The 26,262-nt window shown below is 46.2% G+C and overlaps 1 protein-coding gene and 1 pseudogene across 1 annotated transcript; one reads left to right on the forward strand and one right to left on the reverse strand.

Annotated features, from left to right (window-relative positions):
• The first annotated feature begins 480 nt into the window (after positions 1-480).
• Positions 481-19,673, forward strand: Lrrc74b (leucine rich repeat containing 74B). The gene is made up of 9 exons (XM_038345776.1): positions 481-688; positions 1,381-1,523; positions 1,743-1,875; positions 3,183-3,389; positions 9,950-10,059; positions 10,862-10,977; positions 13,352-13,430; positions 14,822-14,917; positions 18,919-19,673. The coding sequence occupies exons 1-9, from the start codon at positions 553-555 to the stop codon at positions 19,093-19,095; spliced, it is 1,197 nt and encodes a 398-aa protein (XP_038201704.1). The 5' UTR covers positions 481-552; the 3' UTR covers positions 19,096-19,673.
• LOC121677327 lies at positions 19,180-25,115 on the reverse strand (annotated as a pseudogene).
• Positions 25,116-26,262: the final 1,147 nt, after the last annotated feature.

Raw genomic sequence — 26,262 nt, forward strand, 5'->3', positions numbered from 1 at the left:
TCAAACTTGCATATTCCAAAGTGCAACGGATCAAAAACTTGCATATTCCAAAGTGCAACGGATTCAAGTTGGTTTGCGATTGCTGCTGGTGCAGCAGCATAGCAAAGACTAGCTCTCGAGAGGAAGCTGAGACCCTCAGGCAGGGACAGCACAGTTGTGGCTTCAGAGAAAAACCTTTATTTGACTCTACAGGGTCCTCAGGTCTTCCCTAGAGCCTCCTCCTGCCCCAAAACACAGACTGGAAAAGTCCGTGAAAAGAACACGGAGGAGGTGACCACCCCCGTGCATGGCAGCAGTATGTGCGGTAGTTAGCCCTGGTGAAGAGTGTGCCAAGGTCGTGGTGCTTCTGCAACCACAAACAACACGCCGTTTCCCGGGAGACCGCGGTGGGAGGGGAGCATCATTACTGGCCCCAGTGACCACCTGTTGCCCATAAATCAACTTCGATTGGTCAATGAAGTCAGAGGGACCGCCCACATCCCCGGGAAGAGTTCCAGCTAGTGAGCTGTTCACTCTCAATCTCTGCGCCCCGACTGGGAATTGAGCGTAAACATGAAGGGTTCCTACAAGGAGTCTACGAAGAATGAAGATCAAGAAAGAGAAGCAGCGGCCACTGCGAATCAGGCAGAGGCCCTAGAGGCCAAGAATTTCTGCACCGCAGATTCACACTTTGCTCTGGAAGCAGAAGGTGCCTAATCCTCCGCGTGGGGTCCTGGTTGGACTACTCCCGCAAGGGTGGTGCGAGTCCGACTGGCGCGGGACCGCACCCTTCAGTGGGGCCCGCATCCTCCATTATCAGCAGCTGACAAGTCCCTTGCCTTCTTGGAGGCTCGAGGAGGCCCAATGCTTAGAACTGTCTTGCAAAATAACCTGTAAATGAAACACCCTGACAGTGTGTTCCACCTGGAAGGGTTCAGGGCTGGGCTTTCCAAGCTATAGGAAAATTTTAATGGATGTATTAAATTTGTCTAGAATTATTTTAGAATTATTAAACACCGTAAGGTGTTTGTAGACATGACCTATGGGCTGAAAATGTAGCTCAGTTGGTTGAGTGCTTGCCTACCATGCTTGAAGCCTTGAGTTCGAGGCTCTCCTCAGCTAACAAGTTGGAGACCAGCTTTTGGGGGGGCGGGGAATGTGATCTGTGATACCTGAATACAGTGGGATAGGGCCAGCATACACCTCAGTGTTAGGCTCCCATTGGTTCTGACTAGGTCTTTCTTTCTTTCTTTCTTTCTTTCTTTCTTTCTTTCTTTCTTTCTTTCTTTTGCCATGAGGTCCTCATCTGAACTATGAGTGTGGTACCTGCTGACAGGGCAGGAAAGGGGACGGGGCTGTGCCGATGTGGAGCTCCTCTTTTGTTCCCCTGTCTACTGTTAGGCACCCACGGGCTTGGAGAACAGGTCATGTCTACCCTCTATCTGGAGTCTTGCCAGGCCCATAGTGTTGTGCCAGCTTCTCGTCTTCTGCGCCAAGGGAGTGCCTCTGAACTGAGCCTTCGGCACCGTGGCTTGGGTCCCCAGGTATCTGTCGAGGGACACTGGAACCAGGCATGGCAGGAAGGATGCGGGAGGCATTGGCCTTCTTGTCCTTGAGTCCATCTCACAAGCTCCCATCTCCCCTGCCCGCGGCACAGGATGGAGGCTGTGGCGGGGTGAGGGCTGGACCTGCAGACATTTCTGCAGGAGATGGCAGGGCCCTGTGTCCCTCTGCCCCTCGGGTACCTCTCTGCTCTCTTCCAGGGTGTCTGGTCTCTGGCTTCTACGTTGACTTCTAATCTCCACATCAAGCGCCTGGATCTTCGGGATAATGGGCTCTGCGGGGCTGGGGCAGAGGCTCTGGCCGATGTCCTGTGTAAGAACAGCGTTATCTCTGGTAGGTGCTGAGTTTCTGAGCAGCAGGCATGCTTGGGGGCTCTCTTTCTTCAGGGAAGTGGCTCCTGTTGTAATTTAGAAAAAGATGTCATGCAACAGAACTCAGGTGGAGAGATTTTTTTATTGGGAAAGTGAATTCTGGGGCTGGAGAGATGGCTCAGCGGTTAAGAGCACTGACTGCTCTTCCAGAGGACCCAGGTTCGATTCCCAGCACCCACATGGCAGCTCACAAATGTCTGAAAATACAGTTCCACGAGATCTGACACCTTCACACCAATGAACATAAAGTTAAATAAATCATTAAAAAATTAAAAATTAAAAACAGAAAGTGAATGGGAAAAGGCAGGAAGAGGTTCGGGGAGACCGGCCACCGGGGACAGAAGTGGTAGAAGAGAAGAGAGAGAGAGAGACAGACAGACAGACAGAGAGGGAAAGAGAGAGATAGGAGGCGGGCAGGGATAGTGGCTTCAGCTGAGGACATATACCCCAAGGTCAGGCCAATTCGGATACCCGGATAATAACAGCTCCCTCACCAGGCCTTTTTACTTGTGGTGTTGCTAAGGGATAAGGAGGGTCCTCATCACAAGGTGAGGCGTGCGGGATGAGTTTTGACTTCCTGGGAGTTTCCTCATTGGTGTAGCCAATGCTGCATGTTACTCTGCCTGACCCATCCCACGGCTATCACTCTCCTCTCCCCGGCTGGGCACCTCACCCATGCACATGGTGGACTCCCAGTGCCTGAGTGCAGGATGGAAGAGGCACAGAGAAACAGGGTCTCCGTCTACTGGGAACTGGAAGGGCAAGGCAGGGTCGGGTGAGGCTGCTTGCAGATGACAGCTCTGCCAATGAAGCAGGAGCTGAGCCAGGCAAGCAGCACAACCCTGCTGGGCCTGTTTTCCATCTGTAAAATGACCACAGCAACCCCAGTCAGCTCTCTGGGCTGTGGACAACATTAAAGGCAATGACAGAACTGGACCCAGGGGAACATCTGAGCTCACACTGGCAGTGTGTGTTACTCCCTAGAATAGGACAGTCAGGGCTTCTGCAGAGATTACATTGTTTCAAGATGCCAGTCACAAACAGGGTAGCTGACTCTCTACCACAGCATTCTTCACAGACAATCATGGGATGGGGAGACCCAAGGTGACCCAGCCAATAGGTGGCAAAGCCACCACCATGCCATCCCTGGGTAATCAGATGGCAAAGCCCCTTCTCTTCCTCGGGCTGGAGGTTTATGAGATACAGGGAATGCAGGAGGGTGGCTCCCGGCCACCGTTCCTACTGACCAAGCAGTGGTGCTGCCTTCAGATGTGGACCTGTCCGAGAACCGGATTGGAGCTGCAGGGCTCCAGGCTCTCTGTGCTGCCCTGGCCTTAAACCCTGCTGTGCAGAAGATGCGACTGGGAGGTAACGGGCTGGAGGAAAAGGCCGCCCAGCACCTCGCTTCTCTTCTGCTGCTCCACACGGGCCTGAGATCCCTAGATCTCAGCTATAATCAGCTCGACGATCGGGCAGGTAATATTTGGTCTGGGCAGTTATGGGTCATGAGTACTCACTGGACACTGGTGGCAGGGAGGGGAATGGAGGGCCATACCTAGCTTCTGCCAGAAATATCCCGGTGCTGGCGTCTCTTTGCCATACCTCTCCAACAAATTCTCAATTCATTCCAGGCATGTCTCACTGCCCTCTGCTGTGGGGATCTATGAACAAAACAAAGTTACTGACTTCAAGGAACATACACTAACAAAAGCATTCTCAGTAATTCGTGGCCTTCCAAGAGAAGCATGTATGGCCCTAGAAAAGAATGGACCACCTGCTGTAGAGGGTTGGGTGTTTAAACTGAAATCTGTATGTGAGTGGAAAGGAGTCAGCCATGGAAGATCAGGAAGCTGATGAACTGTGAGCACGCAGGCCTGTTTCCTAGGTTGGTAGACACCGGTGTAGTTGGACGGGTCATCCAGGGGAGAATGACCAGGCTGTGGTTTGGCCCTCAAGTCACGGCTGAAGGTATGAAGCTTTCATGCCAAGAGTTTTTGTAAAAGGGCTGTGATATAACTTGATGGTAAGGTGCTTGTCTAGTGTGTGTGAGATCTTGGGTTCAGTCACCGGTACTGCGGAGGTGGGGGGAACTAAGTACTTTGAAAGACATGGATAGACTACTTAAACTGGTCGTTGTCTCCCCAGGGCCTTTGCATGGGCTGGATGCTTTGCCAGGAATATGAATATCCACCTATGCCACTCATCTCTAAATGTACCAGTTAGTTATACAAATTGAAGCTAGGTGTAACTACTTGGAAGATCAATTGAGCCCAAAAACTTGGGGGCAGTCCAGCAATATGGAAGGGTCACCTGGGCCTGGCTTTAGGGGTTTCTATCCTCTGAATTGATTGAAGCAAATTCTTCTCTTTAAACATTTACTTTTGCTTATGTAAACGTGTGTGAGTGTGTGTTACATGTGTGCGGGTACCTGTGTGGCTAGAAGAGCACATCCTGTCCTCTGCATCAGGGGTTACAGAGGGTTGTGAGCCGCCCAGTGTGGCGCTGGGGCAGCACCTGATGCACATTCTTAGATGCCCACGTGTCTGCACTGTGGTGGACATCGTCATTGTCCCAGGACAGCTGTCTAATCAGGGGTTCTGGAATTTCTGGACTGTCTTAGAAAATTGAGCGCATTGGCACTAACCTCAGTCCTGGAGTTTAACTGCTGAAGTCAATTGTCTTCAAAGAAAAGTATTGTGGAAAGTCGGTGGAACTAAAGGAGACGCTCATTTCAGACTTTGACAAACTGTAGCTGCGTCTTTGGGACTTGAGAACTTAACTTGCTGTTACTATAACCAATACACCAGATAACCATCTTCCCAAGGGAAACAATGTATTTGAGCTCATAGTTTTGGAGATTTCAGTCTTTGATGGATTTGGGCCTGTGGCTGAGCAAACATTAGAAAAAGGCCACTTAACTCATGATCCAGAAACAAAGAGGCAAAAGAAAGAGACTAGGCTCATACAGTTCCCTCAAGGGACCCCTGTGGCCTAAGACTTTTAGATACTGTCATCTGCCACATGCCAATCTTGGAGACCAAACTTTTTAGAATAGACTTTATTTTATTTCATGTGTATGAGTGTTTGCCTGGATGCATGCATGCATGTCTGTGTACTACTACATGCTGGATTAGAAGATAGCATCAGATCCACAGAACTGCATCAGATCCATGGAACTGGAGCTACAGTCGGCTATGAGCTGCCATGTAGGTGCTGGGAGTCAAATCGGGATTCTCTGCCAGAGCAGCCAGGCTGTTATCTCTCCAGCCCAGGGACCAAGCCTTTAAAGCAGCAAGGACCGGGCTGGAGAGATGGCTCAGCGGTTAAGAGCATTGCCTGCTCTTCCAAAGGTTCTGAGTTCAATTCCCAGCAACCACATGGTGGCTCACAACCATCTGTAATGAGGTCTGGTGCCCTCTTCTGGCCTTCAGGCATACATGCAGAGAGAATATTGTATACATAATAAATAAATAAATATTTAAAAAAAATAAAAAAAAAATAAAGCAGCAAGGACCTTAGGGGTGGAATATTATATAAGTACAGACTCTAACAGACAAGTGGCAAAGAGGCAGTGGATAGGAGGGGATGGGATCTGAAGCCCTGTGAAGGTATGCAAGAGAGAAGGGGGAAAGGACAGATTCAGTCAGTTTTGTTTCTCCAAGAAGGGACTGCAATTTGTTCCTGAGGGGTGAGGGGCTTGAATTTCAGTCGTGCATTATCTATGGCAGTGGAGAACCCGCCTGCAGGTGTTTGCCTCACAGGACGGTGATGAGCCGGGTATCAGAACCAGCCCTGGACAAGAGACAATACCCAAACCTTAGTTGTGGCACAGGATTCTCTTCAGGGCTAATATGTCTGCTGCAGTGGGTTCTAGCCAAACAGGAGGCTGGGAGTACTCAGGCTTGGGACGCACGCGCACACGCGCGCGCACACACACACACACACACACACACACACCATGTATATCATGTATTTCCTTGATTTGATTTAGTTCAGTTTGGTTTGGTTTTTGAGGCCAGGTCTCACCATGCAGTCCAGGGTGGCTTGGAATTCACTACTTTGTCCAGACTGGTCTTGACATAAGGGTCCCCCTGCCTCAGCCTCTTGTATGCTGGGATTATAGGAGTGGACCACCATACCTAGCTCCTCTGAGCACTTCAAACCAACTTTTTTGCTTTAGTCATCAAAATAATAAGAGACCAAATTTGGATCCTTGAGGGATTCCAGTCCAGACACAGAGATCAACCAAGCAGAGTGAACTCAGATGCGGAGGCTGTAAGGGGTCAACAAGGCTAAAATAGCACAGGAAGGTGGGAGGACAGTAGACATGGGTTCTGAGGGGCCCACCCAGCCTGGAGAGACAGGTGAGGTCTCCTAAGTCTGCACACCCAGCTTATGAGGCTGAGACACGCTTGGCCAGGTGGATAAGGGGTACCAACATGGAGAACCACAGTAGACTGTGGATGGAGTTGGGCGGTGGAGAACTGGCAGTGGGTCGTGCCCGTCAGTGCTAACAGAATGTAGAGCTGGCTGCAGGGTGTGCCCCTTCCTATTTGACATACTAGGCGTTTCTCAGGGCTCCTCCCTCTTCCTTTTGCTACCACACATGCTTCTTTTCCGCCATAGCTACACCAGACTTGGAGGGCTCTGTCTTTGCAGGTGCCAGTAGGAATCTTGCTGGAATGTTCAGCCAGCCACATAGCTCTTACAGCAGCTGATCAGCCATACATACAACAGCACCTGTGTACTCGGCTTAGCATTCGACTCTCAAGTGCCCTTACTTCCTATGTCATTGCACCTGCTTCCTCCTGCCTCTCCCCCAGCTTCGGCATCAACCCAGTTTCACTTTGCATCCCTACTGTACATCATGCATGCATTCCCTTTTCCATCATGTATGTATCCCTGTTGTCCATCATGTGTGCATCCCTGTTGTCCATCATGTGTGCATCCCTGTGTCCATCATGTATGTATCCCTGTTGTCCATCATGTGTGCATCCCTGTTGTCCATCATGTATGCATCCCTGTTGTCCATCATGTGTGCATCCCTGTTGTCCATCATGTGTGCATCCCTGTGTCCATCATGTGTGCATCCCTGTTGTCCATCATGTGTGCATCCCTGTTGTCCATCATGTGTGCATCCCTGTTGTCCATCATGTGTGCATCCCTGTGTCCATCATGTATGTATCCCTGTTGTCCATCATGTGTGCATCCCTGTGTCCATCATGTATGCATCCCTGTTGTCCATCATGTGTGCATCCCTGTTGTCCATCATGTGTGCATCCCTGTTGTCCATCATGTGTGCATCCATGTTGTCCATCATGTGTGCATCCCTGTTGTCCATCATGTGTGCATCCATGTTGTCCATCATGTGTGCATCCCTGTTGTCCATCATGTATGTATCCCTGTTGTCCATCATGTGTGCATCCCTGTGTCCATCATGTGTGCATCCATGTTGTCCATCATGTGTGCATCCCTGTGTCCATCATGTGTGCGTCCCTGTTGTCCATCACATGTGCATGCATGTGGATTCTTTGATTCTAGGTCACCTGCTCTGTCCTTACTTCCAGACCTTGTAGAAAGGAGCAGCAGGCTGTGTCCCGCCACCTGGCTAGCTTTGCCCAAAATAATTACACGGAAACTGTATTCTTTTTAAACACGGCCTGGCCCATTATCTGTAGCCTCTTATTGGTTAATTCTCACATCTTCCTTTAACCCATATTTAGTAATCCGTGTAGCTCCACGAGGTGTGGCTTACCAGGAGAGATCTTAACCTGCGTCCATCTCAGAGAGGAGAATCATGGTGACTGCCTGAAGTGTCTCCCCTCTCTTTCCCAGAATTCTGTTCTGTCTACTCCACCTACCTAATTTTCTGTCTCTTAAAGGGCCAAGGCAGTTTTCTTTATTAATTAACCAATGAAAGTAACATAGACAGGTAACTCTCCTCCATCATTTCCCCTTTTTCTGTTTAAACAAAAAAGAAAGGCTTCAACTTTAACATAGCAAAATTACATATAACAAAACAGTTATCAAGCAAGTATTACAGTTACAATATTTAAATCTATTTTATCTTTTATCATAACTAAGGAAAGCTATAACTATTTATTTATTCTTCAACTCCATCAAAGACTCCAGAAGGATATAATATTATCTAAGTAAACAAGTCATATGCAACTTTCAAACTCTAGAAATGACAGAGACAACTCGCTGCCTAGACAGTCACCCAAAGTTCCTCTGTACCGTTGGGGCATCCATCTTCAGCCTACAGGCCCATAAGTATCCAGCAGACATTTCCATGAAGCAGGAAATTCCAAAGACAGTTCAGTCACTTTCTGCTGTGTCCTGCAGAACGTCTCGCAGACTCTTTCATGAATCAGGAACCCCAAAAGGCCATCTCACCTTTAGGCAAGTTCACAGTCCTCTTTCTGTGGGTTCCTTGTGTCCAGTTTATGCAACAGTCCAGGCAAGAGCAGTTTCTTGCCCAAATGGCTAACAAACTCCATAAGTAGCCTCTTTGATGCCCATCTTCCTCTCGAAGTAGATTGGTGCTGCCAGGAGCAGACGTGTCTCATTGTCATGAAAAACCCTAAGTTATTAAAACATTAAATGCCATATTCTGCAGTCTTTGAAAGATATGAAGAATGCCTATCTGAAATATATCTATGCACATCTAGAAAATCTAACTAACATGACTACAAGTTTGACTATTGAAAGATATGAAGAATGCCTATTTAACTAAAGTATATCTCTATATATCTAGAAAATCTAACATGACTACAAGCTTGACTGTTATCGATGATTATCCATTAACAACCTATATTTCCTAATTATACATTACAGTTTTTAAAATGAACTACACAATCAAAATAGCTTAATCAAGATCAGAAATACATATACATATAACAAATTGACCTTAAAATCCATACCATTGCAAATTATTCATCTCTATATCATATTCCCCTTTAAATGTAAAAGAACATTTATAAACAATATTTGGGAATATGGGCGCAGTGAGCGTGCAGCATAGAAATTATTTTCATCCAAGTTACAATAAAATCTGACACGCAGAGCACCGCACAGTCTGAAAACTGCAGGAAGCTGCGTTTTAAAATGACTCAGCTTTTTCTCTGTTGCTATTGCCGAAACAGGAAATCTCTACAGCAGTCCTAGCAAACAGCAAAAATCTCTGTTAAACTCTCTCTCTCCTTTATTTCAAGCCCTCTTAGGTTTTTAAGTGGATTTAGTCACCACGTTGGAGCGCCAATCTGTAGAAAGGAGCAGCGGGCTGTGTCCCGCCACCCGGCTAGCTTTGCCCAAAATAATTACACGGAAACTGTATTCTTTTAAACACTGCCTGGCCCATTATCTGTAGCCTCTTATTGGTTAATTCTCACATCTTCCTTTAACCCATATTTAGTAATCCGTGTAGCACCACGAGGTGTGGCTTACCAGGAGAGATCTTAACCTGCGTCCATCTCAGAGAGGAGAATCATGGTGACTGCCTGAAGTGTCTCCCCTCTCTTTCCCAGAATTCTGTTCTGTCTACTCCACCTACCTAATTTTCTGTCTCTTAAAGGGCCAAGGCAGTTTTCTTTATTAATTAACCAATGAAAGTAACATAGACAGATAACTCTCCTCCATCAAGACCTCATCAAAACTACCACTGTATTTCTACCCTTTTTGCTTGTAGATTAGACTAGTTGGAATCTCATTACTTTGAATTCATATCTTCCCAATGTGGACTCCTTGCTGGGCATGGTGGCTCTTGTTTGTATTGTCAACACAATGGAGGTGACAAGATAAGCTGGAGTTGAAGGCCAGTCTAGATGACAGAGTGAGTTCTAGACCTGTTTGTGTTATAGGAGACCCTGTTCTGGTGTATACATGTGTGCACACACATGTTCCTTGCAGGTAGTCCAGGTATACACTGAACTTTGTCACCTTCCTACCCAGCAGAAGTTCCAGGACATGGTGAGCATCAGGTCATTTTTTGAACATAGCATTTTTGTTTGCCATAAATATCTCTTCGTGCTCCTCAGGAGAGATACTTGGACCTGCCTTAGCAGAGAACACAGGACTCACAGAGCTTAACCTCAGTTGGAATCACCTTCGAGGCCCGGGAGCCCTTGCATTTGCCAAGGGCCTGGAGGTATGAGACCCTCGCCCACTCATTCTTCATAGCCTGCCTCTCCTTTAGGGAAGTTTTTCCCTAGCCAGTTCTTAACGATACAGCTCTTCAATCGACATGGTGAGTCTTGGATGACCTGTTTTCCCACCACCAGTAAATGATAATACTCTGCACTGACTCTCATGCCATTTCCTGAGGGTCTGTAGGAGTATGTAGATAATGTCAGCTGCCCTTCTCCAGACATCACATTCAGCTGGTAGCAGACATCTGTGCAGCCTGGTGACATTACTAGCACAGAGATGTGTGCCAGCACACCCTGTCAGTGCTTCCCTGGAAGGTTTTAGATCTGGGAAACAGATGTTTCAAGCTCTTCCAGGGTATTATGAGGCATCGTCATTGTCCAGTGACAATGACCTTAGAAACAACAGCCACTGCCATGCCCTCTTATAGAGCTGACTGCAGTGGGTAGGTGGGGGTAGTCCCACCCCAGAAAGGGTCAAGTCAGACCACTCACCCTTCCCTAATCATGGTCTCTTGGGCAGGCTTCATGTAGGCACCCTGCCCCAGGTCTCTGCGCCCTAGGAAACCTACCTTGGGAATTTCCCCATAGGTGTGGATCTGATCATCTCTGAGAATTGCCCCTAACTCTACCCATCATCCTCTGCTGCTCTTCAGGTTGTTTGGTCACTGGTGCCTGAGAGCTCCAGAACCTCTCTGTCTTCGGCATTGCTCGGGCTCTCCTGCACGCTGAGGCTGGAGCCCTGGCCCTATGGCTTTCTGCACCATTAGATGTGAACTCACAGCTTTGCTCTCTATGTCGTAGGCAAATATATTCTTGAAAGTCCTAGATATCTCTCACAATGGCTTTGGAGACTCTGGAGCCTCTGCAATAGGTGAGGCCCTCAAGGCCAACAACGTGTTGGAAGAACTGAACATGAGGTAAGAAACGAGGGTGCTACTCTCAGGGCCACACAGTGATTGGATGCTGTTCACACTGCTCCTGCTGTGTGGCCAGAGTCTCAATCCTGCAGAGAGCTCTGTCCTCATTCAAGACTGTTGCTGGGGGCTGGGGTGTAACTAAGTTGGTACAGTGTTTGTCTCGCGTGCCCGCAGGCTGTGGGTCCATGGCCCCACATCACGTGAGTGGTGTCTCGCGTGCCCGCAGGCTGTGGGTCCATGGCCCCACATCACGTGAGTGGTGTCTTACTCCTTGTTTCACTTCTGTTGCTGTGATGAAACATGCTGACCAAAATCTACTTTAGAGGAAGGGTTCACCCAGCTAACAATGCGGGTCAGATGTCAGCATTTCAGGGAGAACACATCACACTCACAGCCAAGAGCTGAGAGCATTCTTCACGCTGCTGCTCGCTGTCTTCACAGTTTATTTGTGGTGCCACCCACATCCGGGGTGAGTCTTCCTACATCGATTAGCAACCAGGACAACCCCCAAAGACAAGTTGTAGGCCAACCTGACCTAGATAATTCCTACTCATTAAGACTCTTCCAGGTAGTTCTAGACTGTGTCAAACTGACAATAAAAACTTGACACACAAACACTTTAAGGTATAATTTCCCACCTTTGGTCCCCAAGGCCTCATGTTTATTTTACAATGTAGAATATAGGCCTTAAAAGTCCAGCACTTAAGGGGCTTGAGAGATGGTTCAGTAATTAAGAGCATTTGTTGCTCTTGTAGAGGACCAGATTTGGTTTCCAGCACCCACATGGTAGCTTACAATAATCCATAACTGTAGTTCCAGAGACTCTGATACCCTCTTCTGATTTCTGTGGGCTCCAGGCACACATGTGGTACATCTCCATACACAAAGCAAAATGCTCATACACATATTTTTTTAAAAAAAAATCCAGGATTTTAAACATCTAAGATCTTTTTGAAAGTTCAAAGTCTCAGCTGGGTGGTGGTAGTACATGCTTTTAATCCCAGCACTCAGGAGACAAAGGCAGGCAGGCAGATCCCTGAGTTTGAAGCCAACCTGGTCTACAGAGTGAGTTTCAGGACAGCCAAAGATACAGAGAGAAGCCCTTTCTTGGAAAATAAAACAAACAAACAAAAAATAATTAAAAACAAAAAAAAATTTCAAAGTCTCCTTAAAAGTGCAGTCTTGAAGCTGGGGAGATGGCTCAGAGGTTAAGAGCACTGGCTGCTCCTTCAGAGGTCCTGAGCTCAATTCCCAGCACCCACATGGTGGTTCACAGCCATCTGTAAGTAGATCTGGTGTCCTTTTCTGGCCATGCAGGCAGACTACTGTATACATAATAAATAAAATCAAAAGTTCAAGATCATCCTCAGCTATATAAGCTAGCCTGTCTTTTTTTTTTCTTTCCTTGAGACAGGGTTTCTCCATGTAACCCTAGCTATCCTGGAACTCTCTATGTAGACCAGACTGGCCTTGAATTCAGAACTCTGCCTGCCCCTGCCTCCCAAGTGCTGGGTTTAAAGGTGCGCACCACAACTGCCCAGAAGACTCTATCTTTTTTATATATTATTTGAATTTTATTTAGTTTTTTATATGAATTAAATGTATTTGCTTATGTTGTATTATATGTACAGAAGACTCTATCTTAAGGAAAAAAAAAAGAAGGAAGTCAGTATTAGGTCTGTAGACCTGGCTTCAGAGATAACAATTTGGAGGACTGGGGTTCAAGTCAGAAATTGCTGTGGTAATGGGTATGTGTTGCCAGTGGGCACAAGACACACAGGAGCATCTTCTGAGCTTAGAGAGCCTAGGAGCTGGCACCCCTCCTCTCCACTGGGGGCACTCTAAGTGTACTTGCCACTCCTGGGGCAGCAGCATACTCCCTGTGACCTGGGCATGAGAGGAGAGCTGCACTGTGAAACCCAGTCTGTGGGAAGCAGCTCAGGCAGGGGCTCCGAGGCACTGAGTCCTGCAAACTGGAAATCTGTGATGCAGATGTCAATTTCTTACTAACGTTGTTAATGGGGTTAGATGGGATGCTTCCACACTTTCCTTGCAGATGTGTTGACCCCGTCCAGCCTCCCTTTTATTTTATTTTACTTTTCTCCTCTTCGTATCTGTCCTGATCTCTACTAATTACTAATAATTCCAGGTTGTTGCTGCTGTTAGTGTTTGTGTAGACTTTCTGTCTGGCTTGTTTCACTTAACATAATGCCCTCCTAGTCCATCCATTTGCTTCAAACGACACAGTATTTCTTTATGGCTGAATAGACTCTATTGTAGATACAATATATATGGATAGATTTCATCTATCCATCCATGTATTAGTGGGCTCCTTGGCTGATTAACTCTGACATATATGTCTCTCTTGCTGCAGAAACAACCGAATCTCCATGACAGGGGCCCTGAGGTTGGGACTGGGACTGCAAGTCAACCAGACACTGAGGATTCTTATTGTAAGTTTGAGCCTGGTCCGGGAGGCTCTAGCACAGACTGACCCTGTGTCTCTTCATACAGCCCTTTCTCCCACCAGCCCCTTCACTGCAGAGACAGCACACAGGCATCTCTGGGAGGGGACCTCCTAGCTTCCTGTGACCACATCTCACCTCTGACTCATCCTTTCCACCCTTTTCCCAGTAGCCGTGGCAACTCCCTGCGGTTCTTTGTCCTGCTCACAGGAGTTCCACTGTGGGGAAGGCAGCCCTCGACTTACTCTCATCCTCTCCCCTGCACCTCTGCTGTCCCCACTGAAACCCGGGGTCCGCTCAGGGGTGCTGACTGGCCACAGTTGAGACATGCCTGAGGTTTTTTGTCCAGAGGTTCCTTTCCTCAGGTTTGCAGGTGATGAGTGGGGCACTAGACAGGGTGATAGCAAAAACAGAAAGGAAGGAGCCAGGTGAGGTGAGCTGTACCAACATGTACGGGGGAGGGGGCTGGGGAAAGGGTGTTTATCTCAACATGGAAGATGGGGTGTTCCTGGCTCTGCCTGGCCCCTAGCTTCCCACTCATTAGCAATTCTACCTCCTGTGACATAGGAGCCAAGACCAATTTCAAGCTTGGGTTCATGTTTCCAGCCACCTGTTAGACAATCCCCAAGACACAGTGAGTCTCAGAATCCCACCTGGGTGAACAACCCCTTCTTAGGGGGTTGGGGCCCACAGCCTACTTTCTCACCTCAATATCTACAGTGTTCACTGCTGGACCCACCCTCTTCTCACTTCCCCTCTATGGGTCCTATTGACCTAGTTCACCAGCCCTCCCAATACTTGGTGATTATTGTCAATCAGAAGCATGGCCTACTAAGAAGCTTCTTTTTATTGTTGTTGTTTTAAGGTCATTTGTTTGCTTTTGTTTTTTATGTGTACCTGGGTATATATATGTAACAGGGCACCAGACCCTGTTTACAAGTAGTTGTGAACTATCCCATAAGGGTGCTTGGTACTGAATTGGATCCTCTTTAAGAGAAGCAAGTGTCTTAACTGCTAAGCTGCCTCTCAGGACCTTGGTTTTTGTGTTTTGTTTTAATTTTTTAAGATTTATTTATGCTTGAGTGTTTTACTTGCATGTATGTCTGTGTACCACATGTATGCCTGGTGCCCTACAGGGGCCAGAAGAGGGTATCAGATCCCCTGAGACTAGTGTGGGTGATGGGAATTGAACTTAGGTCCTCTGGAAAAGAAGCCAGTGTTCTTAGCCACCGAGCCATCTTTTCAACCCTTAGTGGGCTCTTAACTTGGTAAGTAGTCTTGAACTGCTAATCCTCCTGCTTCTACCTCCTAAGCACTGGGGTTATGGGCATGGGTCCTCATAAAAGGCTCTAGTATCCTGGTGTATTCATCTTCCTTAGATTTCCAAGAATCCCATTCGAAGTGAAGGATATGTCAGTCTCCTTAAGTCCATACGGAACAACAGATCGTCTGCCCTGGAACTACTGGACCTCTCTGTAAGAGCTTCTTTTGAGCCTCCTGTGATCTGCCAGGCGATCTGAGAGCTATAGACATCTCCATGTTAGAGGACAGTGTGGAGTCAGCTGAGATCTAGTGACAGCTCCATGTTAGAGGACAATAGGGGAGTCAGCTTTCCTATCCTATCCTGCCCAGGTACATGGTAAACCAGGCCTGTGGGACATTAAGCCACTCCAACTCTGTGCCATTGTATGTTAAAAGTCTATAATTTAAAAATTCATTTTACAGGAGGTTACAACTAAAAGATTGCCTTGAGTCTCTGAAAGAATTTGGACTTTTGGGCCGGGTGGTGGTGGCACACGCCTTTAATTCCAGCACTCAGGAGGCAGAGGCAGGTGGATCTCTGTGAGTTCGAGACCAGCCTGGTCTACAAGAGCTAGCTCCAGACAGGCTCTAAAGCTGAAGAAAAACCCTGTTTCGAAAAACCAAAAAAAAAAAAAAAAAAATTTGGACTTTTAAATAGTGTTTTATTTTATTTTGAGATGGAATCTCTATGTAGCTCTGGCTGTCCTGGAGGTTACTGCATAGACCAGGCTAATCTTACATACGTGTGTGCATACTCACAGAGAATGGCCTGCCTCTGCCTCCTGAGTGCTGGAATTAAAGGCCTGCTACCACACCTGGATTTTAAAGTCCTGAGACTAAAGGACTATGGGAACTTTTGAAGTTGGACTAAATGCATTTCACATTATGATCTGGCCACAAGCCTGGGGGCGGGCAGAAGTGGAATGTGGTGGTTTGAATGAGAATGGTCTCCATACACTCATATGTTTGGATGCTTGGTCCCCAGCTGGTGGAACTGTTTGGGAAGGATTAGGAGATGTGGCTGAGGTGTGCCATTGGGGTAGGTTTTGAGGTTTCAAAAGCCCACAGCATTCCCAGTTAGCATGCTCTCTCTCTTCCTGTCTCCTGCTTGTGGATCGTATGTAAGCTCTCAGCTACTGCTCAGTGTCCTGCCTGCCTGCTGCCATGCTCCCCACCTGATGGTCATGGACTCTAACCCTCTGGAACCATGAGCCCCAATTAATTTTTTTCTTTGTAAGTTGCCTTGGTCATGGTGTCTCTTCACACATGACTAATTCACACAGTGACTAATTCACCAAGATCCTCTAGAAAAGCTCACAAAAGGGGACATCAGGACCTCAGTGCAAGTGATACTGTGATGACATCAGTGAGGTTGTGACAATGTCAGTGGTGCTGTGATGACATCAGCGGTGCTGTGATGACATCAGCGGTGCTGTGATGACATTAGCGGTGCTGTGGTGACATCAGGTGTTTTGTTTTGTTTTGTTTGATTTTGGTTTTTCCAAGACAGGGTTTCTCTGTGTAGCCCTGGCTGTCCTAGAAATCCCTCTGTAGACCTGGCTGGCCTCAGACTCACAAAGATCCACCACCTCTGAGTGCTGGGTTTCAAGGCATGCGTCTCCACTGCCCAATAACATCAGGTCTTTTGAAGATACAAACTCTTCATTAGTGCACATGCATTGGAGAAATCCCTGATGCCTTCACTTCTGATGTAGTAGAGACAACCTAACTGTAGCTTTAAGGATGTTTAAACATAAAGGGCATTCTGACTGGCAGGAGACTTGGCTACCAAGTTGCTACTGCAATTTTCCTCATTGTCTCATACTTAACCCTTTGCTGCCTGTCTGCTGCCAATCTGACTAGACTAGATTTTACCTGGCTTTGAGGGATGTGCTTATAGACCAAGTAAAGTTTTAACATTATGTAAAATAAGGCAAATGCCCGCCTTCCCCCACCATGAAAATGAGATAAAAGCTGCTTTTGGTGAAGTGTGCCTTTAATCCTGGCTACTGGATGAGGCAGGGGGATCACTTGAGACAAGTCCAGGCATCATAGTGACATCTCAGATTCATTAATAATTTTATACTTCTTTTTTTAGATTTATCTGTTTTTATTTATGTGTATGATTTCCCCCCATTTATATGTATGTTCATTGCCTGCCTGCCTGGTGCCCAAAGAGGCCAGAAGAGAGTGCCAGATCTCTTAGAACTGGAGTTACCAGTTGTAAAACTGCCATGTGAATGTTGAGAACCAAATCCAGGTCCTCTGCCAAAGCGGCAAGCACTCTTAATTACTCAGGCCTCCAAACCCCTTGTTTTATACTTTAAAAAGTTTTAAACCTTGTCTCATAAAACAAACAAAAGCCATTAAAAACTGAGATACAAAATGAGATGACAGACCTGTAGAAAGGGCTTGCATGGAGGCTGGAGCTACGGCTCTGCAGTTCAAAGCTTGCTTTGCTCTTGCAGAGGACCCATATTCAATTCCCAGCACCCACATGGTGGCTCACATCCATAACCCCAATCCTAGGGGATCAAATGCCCTCTTCTAGACATGGATGTGGTGTACAGACATACATACAAGCAAAAACTCATACACATAAAATAGTAAAATAAAAATAAATCTAGAAAAACAAAAGGAAGGTACTTACATGAAAAAGACTCCAGTAACTAGTTCTTTCCAAGCCATTCGTTTAATCTTTTATTTTGGAATCCCAGAGCTTGGTGGGGTACAACTGAACAGTTCAGAATTTCAAGGCTGGCATCAGCTACAGAGTGAGCTTGAGGCCAAACTATAACATGAGACCTTGTCTCAAAGCACAAATAAATAAAAAACAACAACAAAAACTGAATTGAAATAGATTAAAGACAGCAATCAAATAGCATGCATTCATGTAATTAAACCAGTTCAAGAAACAGCACATACATGTCTTAGTTACTTTCTTACTTCTTACAAAACACCACGACGAGGGCAACTTATAAAAGAAAACATTTAATTTTAGACTCGTGGTTTCAGAGGGTGAGTCCATGACTATTGTCTTAGTTAGGATTTCTTTCTTTTTTTTTCAAGACTGGGTTTCTCTGTAGCTTTGGAGCCTATTCTGGAACTAGCTCTTGTAGGCCAAGCTGGCCTCGAACTCACAGAGATCTGCCTGCCTCTGCCTCCCGAGTACTGGGATTAAAGGCGTGTGCCACCACAACCGGCTAGTATGGGTTTCTATTGCTATGAAGAGACACCATGACCATGGAAACTCTTTTTTTTTTTTTTTTTTTTTACTTTTTGAGACAGGGTTTCTCTGTAGCTTTGGAGCCTGTCCTGGAACTAGCTCTTGTAGACCAGGCTGGTCTCGAACTCACAAAGATCCGCCTGCCTCTGCCTCCCGAGTGCTGGGATTAAAGGCGTGCGCCACCACCGCCCGGCCATGGCAACTCTTATAAAGAAAAATGTTTAATTGAGGTAGTGGCTTACAATTTCAGAGGTTCAGTCTGTTATCATCATCATGGGGAGCATGGTGATGTGCAGGCAGACATCTAGGAGACACTAGGCAGTATTCTGAGCATAGGAAACCTCAAGGTCCGCCCCACAGTAACACACTTCCTCCAAAAAGGCCATGCACACTCCAACGAAACCATATTTCCTAATAGTGCCACTCCCCCTGAGATTACTCATATTACATCAAACTACCACAGCCATCATGGTAGGGAGCATGGCAGCAGGCAGGTAGGCATGGTGCTGGAGCAGCTGCCAAGTGTTTACATCCTAATCCACAAGTGTGAAGCAGGGAGGGCTCCTGGGAATGGTGTGGGAGTTTGAAAACTCAAGCCCCACCCCAGCCCTCCACCCCTGTCACCCACAGTGACACACCTCCTCCAACAAGGCCACACTTCCTAATCCTTCCTCAAGCAATTCAATCAACTGGGGACCACATGTTCAAATATATGAGCCTATGAGGGTCATTCTAATTCAAACCACCACAATCCCCCTCTAGTTCCTTTACTAAAGGCCTCCTTGAGCTCCTTTCCTTCCCTATTTTGATAGAATGAGGAGGAGGTCATGAGATCCTAGTCCACAAGAAAGAAAAATGTCCCAAAGAGCTTCTCTGAGACCTGGGTATACAAATGAGAACAATCAAATCCTCAGTGCTAATAACTGCCTCTAAACGGTCTCTTCTTAGGATATCCAAGTGAACAGAGAGTGTGATGACCTCACTAACTCAGTGAACAGAATTCTTCCAAGACTTTGTATAAAGAATAACATATCCAGAAGAAAAGACTGGCCATCAACCTCCACACCTTCCCAGCCAGCATCTGCCCCAAGTGCCTCTGGTCGCATCTCTAGCATGCCACTGTAATGTCCACACTGCTGCCCACTCGATATACCATGTACTTTATGGCATCTGCCATAATCTGGGCTTCATTTGCTATGGCTCCTTCATTCAACCAAAAAAACCTCCCATGAATAATGTGGATGTAAGGACAATGACGTCACTGTCACCCAGGTGTTCCTGTTCTGGTGACCCTGTCAGACGAAATACTCCTTATATTTCTCTCCTTAAGATGCCAATGGAATTCCCAAACTCTCGAGAGGGCAAACAGTCACAACCACTGGAAGGCAAGTTTCCATTGCATTCCAGACTATCAAATTACCATGTGCTTCAGGTTAGTCCACTGACTAATCTGCTCTACAGACATAGCCAGAGCTGACCGCCCAGGTGTGTAACTCAGCAGAGTGTGTGCCTAGCATACAGAAAACCCTGGGTTTGATTCAAGAAGCAAAGTTAGGCATGCCTATGATTTGAGCACTTCAGAAGTATAGGCAGGAGAAACAGAAATTCAAGGCCATCCTCCATAATATAGTTGAGTTTGAGGCCAGCCTGGCCTACATAAGACCCTGTCTCAAAAAAGAAAAATAAAAAAGATGTTTATAGAACTGGTGGCACGTGCTTGTGATTCTGGCCCTTGGGAGACAGAGTCAGAAGCAGAGTGACTTAAGACCAGACTGGGGTACACAGCGCGACCCTGCTTGAAAGAAACATGGATGCCTAGAGATGGTCCCTAAAGACAAAGCTGATTGAAACGTGAATGTTCTCAGGAGAAACGAGCGCTCATCACACAACGCTTGTGATGGGAGCCAGGGCGACAGCTCAGAAGGTAAAGGCTCTTGCTGCCAAGCATGACACCCAGACCTTGTTCTCCAGACCCCACGTGGTGGAAGGAAAGAATGGGCCCCCACAAGTTGTCCTCTGACCTCACACATATGCTGTGGCACATGCATCCCTCTGCACACATAAATAAATAAATGTGGTGAAAATAATTTAACACCTCACAACTGTTCTTAGCAGCATCGCTCATAATATCCAGAATGTCCAAAAGATGCCAGTGGATAAATTCAATTGGCACATACACATAGTGGGATACTGTTTACCACAAAGGAATAAATTTTGTGGTGATTAACGATATAAAGTTGATGATGGTGATTGTTACATAGCTGCAAATGTGGTAGAAGTAAGGCTAGCAAATGCGTCATTTTGAGAGAATGAGTTAATTATATAATAATAAAGCTGCTTTTGAAGGAAAGCCATCAGTTCCCACATGGATGGAACTTTAGATAAGCTGTGAGACAATAGTCAAAGATCATATATTGTAGGATTCTCTTTCTGTGAAATGTCCAGATTAGACCAATACATATGGTAGACTCTAGGGTATGGAGGGAAGCCCTAGACAGCTACCCATCTTCCATCTACGTTAGAATCCAAATAAGTCAGTTTTAACACCAGCAAAGGAACACCTCAGGGATGGGACAGATGAGCTTGACGGTGAGAGTGAGGACAAGGAGGCAAAAAACGCAAACACTCCTTTCTTCCCCGTCCCTCCTGTGGGGTCAGAAGCCGTGCTGGGTGGGATGCCATGTCTGTGATGGACTAAGACTCTTGTATATGAGGGAGTAAGGGAAGACACACACAGTCTTGATGGTTTCCTTATGACTTTTTCTTTATGCTTCTTCCTCTTATTTTTTCTCTACATTTTCCTGGTGCTTCCCCCCTTCCCTCCTTCCCTCCTTTCCTCTCTTTCTCTTTGGTTTTTCGAGACAGGGTTTCTCTGTAGCTGTGGAGCCTGTCCTGGAACTAGCTCTTGTAGACCAGGCTGGGCTCGAACTCAGAGATCCGCCTGCCTCTGCCTCCCGAGTGCTGGGATTAAAGGTGTGCACCACCACCGCCCGGCTCCTCGTTTTATTTTTTTATCCTCTGCAGCCTCTATTTTATCAGAGGCAGGGACAACATTTTATCCTACCTTTACCTATGCTAATATTTCCACTAAACTAACCTTTATCAAAATTCTTTACTATATTTTCTAAAAACCTTCAATCATCATAATCCTATTTTAACTGACACTATTATTATATAAAAGCATTGCTTCAGTTAAACAATATAGCTTATGAGGAAATCATCTTCATAATAATCCACAAATAAAAAATGCCCAGTAGAATAGGCTTTCTCCAAGAGATGATTATACTGCATTAATGGAAGTGGGGTCTGTCTCCCCATGCCCATCCACACTATGCCAGATACCAGAGAAAAATGGCAGCAGTAAACATGCAAAGACACAGCAATAGCAAGAAACATTCAGGAGCCGAAGGTCTAAGGGCCTTGCCTATCCGGGATTCACTGATCAAAGTTTTGTTTTCTAGTGGATCGGTCCCCTGAAGTCCATTGCCATATGCTGCTCCTCTGACATGACCACGGCACGTGGGTAGTAATGTGGCAAAATCATTATGTGGAAAGGCAAATCCATAACCAGAATAAGTATCTTCTTCAGTAAGGACAAAGTGTTGCCGTTAACACAAAGGAAGTGGCCCAGTGTAGTCAGCCTGCCACCAGATTGCTGGCTGGTCATCCTGGGAAAGGTGCCAGGTTAGGGACTGTGTTGATCTCTGGTGGATGGGCACTCAGCTGCAGCTGCAGTCATATTAGTCTTGCTGAGTGGGAGTCCATGTCCTCAGACCATGCATAAATCCCATCTCTGACACCATGACCCCTTTGGGGGTCCATTGGTCAATGGCAGAGATGTTGGGGAAAGAGACTGACAGTCCACAGCATGGGTCATCCTACCTACTTAATTACTGAACTCCTCCTCAGCTGAAGTCACCTTTGATGAGTGTTTACATGGGACACAAGTATCTTCACATCCTTCACCCTTTTAGAGAGATCTATTTACATACTTCTTCTCCAAAAATCTTTCTTACCAATTTTCCAGTCATGCTCTTTCCAAGTCCCTGACCATCCAGGCAATCCATTGCCTTCAGCCCGTGAATCAGTGAACAATCACACATCTGGTCATTTCTCCTTCCAAACAAAATGTATGACCATGTGTACTGTCTGAAGTTCTGCCCACAGTGAAGATTTGTGGCCTTCAGGTTGTCCCAGAAGGGGTTACAATACTGTGGCTGTCCACTTCTGGTTGGTGTCTGCATAGCATGCAGAACTGTCAGTAAACCAGGCCCTAGTCTTTTTCTGTCAACTAACCGTAGGGACAGCCCATGAGGCTACGGGTGCATGCTTGGAAGCAGACAGCACTGTAGCTGGTGTAGAAAACATAGGCATTTGGGCAACTTCCTTGTGTCTTCAGGACCTGCCTGGGCCTGATCACATCTATATCACTTCAGTTTGCTTGCCATAGAGTGCTTCTGTGCGCGTCCTTCTTTATGGCTTGATGGGTCAGATGATACCCAAATCATAATGAACAATTCAGGTTGCATGGTAACTTGGTGACCCATTGTCAAAGGTTCAGTTTCCACTAAGGTCCAATAGCAGCCAAGAGCTGTCACTCAAAGGTAGAGAGTAGTTGTCTGCAGATGATGGTAGAGCTTTGCTCCCGAATCCCAAAGGTCTCCTCTGTGGCTCACCTCCAGGGACCTGCCAAAGGCTCCAAACAGCATCCCTCTCTGCCACTGACACCTCAAGTACCAAAGGGGTCTGCTGAATCATATGGTCCAAGTGGTGGAGCAGCCTGCACAGCAGCCTGGACCCATTGAAAAGCATCTGTTCAGGCCCCACACAAATCTAGCAGCTTTCTGAGCCACTTGGTGCATGGGCTGGTATACCACAGCCAAGTGAGGGATGTTCTGTCTCCAGGGTCCAAATGGGCCCATTAAACATTGTGCTTCATTCTTAGTGGTGGGAGGGGCCAGGTGTAATAACTTACCCTTCACCTTGGAAGGAATATCTCTGTATGTCCCACACCACTGGACTCCTAAGAATTTCACTGAGGTAGAAGGCTCTTGAATTTTGGTTGGATTTATTTCCCATCCTCTTATGTGCATATTTGTTACCAGCAAGTCCAAAGTAGATGCTACCTCCTTCTCACTTGGTCCAATTAGCACAATGTCATCAATAAGGTGCACCAATGTGACATTTCGTGGAAAAGACAGATGATCAAGATCCCTTTGAATGAAGCTATGGCACAGAGCAGCAGAGTTAATGTATCCTTGAGGTAAAATTGTAAATGCATACTGTTAGCCTTGCCAACTGAAAGCAAACGTTTCTGGCAGTCCTTATGAACAGTTACTAAGAAAAAGGCATCTGCTAGATCCATAGCTGCATCTCATGTAAGGACACCACATCTGGTACAGCAGTTGCAACTGGGGTCACTACTTATAGTCAACAGTCGTTCTTCACAATCCATCAGTTTTCTGTACTGGCCAGACAGGAGAGTGAAAGGGAGATGTGGTGGGGCCACCCTCCTCCACCTTTCAAATTCTCGATGGTGGCACTAATTTACGCAGTTCTTCCTGGCATGCGATACTGTCTCTGATTCACTGTGTTCCCTGGAAGAAGTGATTCCAATGGCCTCCATGTAGCTTTTCCAACCATAATATCCCTCATTCCACAGGTCAGGAAACTAATGTGGTAATCTGCCAACTTTTGGTTATGTCTGTACCAATGATACATTCTAATACTGGCAAAATAACTACAGGGTAAGTTGAGGTCTCCCTGAGCCCATTGTGAATCAAACTTCAGGCAAAACTCCATTAATAACCTGACCTCCCTAATCCCCTACTTTTCCTCCATGTTACAATGCTTCTTAGAGTCTCCCAGAATCAGCATCAATTCAGAACCAATCAGAATTAATTCAATAGACCCTGAAAAGTCTGATTATTTCCTTTCCTCCAGTGTACAGTTACTCTTGGGAAAGGCCATAGGTCCCTCTGGAGAAGGACTGGGGAAAGACATTTAACCATGCAAGCTTCCTTAATAAGCTAGAATCTCACTGAGTGGGTCCATATTAATAAACTCAGCCTGATCTAGTTTTATACACTTTTCCATTCCCACACATATTCCCCGGACTTCTGCTTGAACGGATTAGCAAATGTATTAAGCTCTTTGGTAGTGTAGTGCACCTCCTCAAGGACTTCACTTTCTGCCTCCCCTCTAGGAACTTGTTTACTTTTAATCTGGTTATAGATCTAGAGGCAACTACTGGAGGGCCCAGAGGGATGTCAATGTTATCTTCCTGGTACCTCCTTTAGGGAAAACTCACTGTAGTTTCCAATACACAATAGGAACAGAACAGATGAACTTGCCAGTGAGGATGAGGGCAAGCAGGCAAAAAGCCAACACTTCCTTCTTCCTGTTCCTATATGTAGACTGCCACCAGAAAGTGTAGTCCAGATTTAGGGTGGATCAAATAATCCAATGATAAAAAGCTCCCCACTGTTGTGCCAAGCTGCCTGAGTTTAGCTAAACTGACATTATCACACTTCCCACACGTTCCACCACCGCTGGAGAGCAAGCCTTCAAATAAGTGAGCCTATGGGTGCCATTCTCATTCAAACCACCACACCACCTCCTGGCCACCAGAGGCTCATGGCCGTATCATAATATAAAGGGTAGTTAGTCCAACTTCTAAAGTCCTGGTAGACTTTTACAATCTCAACACAGTTTAAAAATCCAAGTCCCTTCTGAGACTCAAGGCAATCTCCAAGGCTAGGCAGTGTGACCCAGTCTAGAAAGAAAGAAAAGAAAGGAAGGAAGGAAGGAAGGAAGGAAGGAAGGAAGGAAGGAAGGAAGGAAGAAAGAAAGAAAGAAAGGAAGGAAGGAAGGAAGGAAGGAAGAAAGGCTCTTATTTTAAATTTTACTAGGACCAGGTCACAGGAGCCACTTTTGTTTTCTAGACCATGAGTCTCTCACTGCCTGAGAACTTGCCCAACAGGCTAAACTGACTGGGAAGCCCCAGGGAGCCACCTCCCCCCAGCACTAGCATTACAGGTGAGCACCACCGAGCTTAGTCTTTATTACCTGGGGGAATTAAAGTCACCCCCTTGTGCTTGGCCAAGCACGTCAGCAGCCAATCTGTCTCCCAGACTCTTACACATGTTTAAAGTTTGCTTTATTTTAAGGGTGTAAATGTTTGGCTTGCATATATGTGTGTGTGTAATGTGCATCGTGCATGCCTGGTGCTCATTGAGGCTAGATTCCATGGAATTGGAGTTACAAACAGGTGTGAGCTGCCGTATGAATGCAGGGAAATATGAACTTGGATCCTTTGCAAGAGCAGTTAAGTACTGTTAACTGCCAAGCCATTTCTCTAGTCCCTCTTAAATTTTCTTGATTGTGAGTCCCTCTCTTTTATCTGCCATTGCTGCAGTACCCTCAGTGACCATATGTTAACAAGACAAAGAAGATTCTCTTAACAGCTTTACTGTTTGGAGAGTTTCTTGATTTAGTTGTATCTCCTAGTGACACAAAAAAAACCCTTTTGGGAGGACCTTATGTTAATCATCAGCACCACTAATAAGATGACAAGCTGATATTCTTAGCCATCAGGGAAATGCAAATCAAAATGACTCTGAGATACCATCTTATACCTCTTAGAATGGCTAAGATCAAAAACCATGAGTGAAGCCGGGCGGTGGTGGCGCACGCCTTTAATCCCAGCACTCGGGAGGCAGAGGCAGGCAGATCTCTGAGTTCGAGCCCAGCCTGGTCTACAAGAGCTAGTTCCAGGACAGGCTGTAGAAACTACAGGGAAACCCTGTCTCAAAAAACAAAAAACAAAAAAACAAACAAACAAAAAAAAAAAAAAACATGAGTGAGCCTATGTTGGAAAAGATGTGGAGTAAGGGGAACACTCCTCCACTGCTGGTGGGAGTGTAAACTTGTACAGCCACTTTGGAAATTGGTATGGTGGTTATTCAGAAAATTGAGAATCAATCTAACTCAGGACCCAGCTATACCAATCTTGGGCATATACTCAAAGGATGCTCAATCATAACACAAGGATACTTAACTATGTTAATAGCAGCATTATTTGTAATAGCCAGAACCTGGAAACAACCTCGATGCCCCTCAACTGACAAATGGATAAGGAAAATGTGGTACATTTACACAATGGAGTGCTACTCAGTGGTTAAAAAAAAAATAGTATCATGAAATTTGCAGGCAGATGGACAAAACTAGAAAAAAAAATCATCCTGAGTGAGGTAACCCAGACCCAGAAAGACAAACATGGTATATATTCAC

Source organism: Arvicola amphibius, chromosome 10 (assembly GCF_903992535.2).
Source record: "Arvicola amphibius chromosome 10, mArvAmp1.2, whole genome shotgun sequence".
Lineage (NCBI taxonomy): Eukaryota > Metazoa > Chordata > Mammalia > Rodentia > Cricetidae > Arvicola > Arvicola amphibius.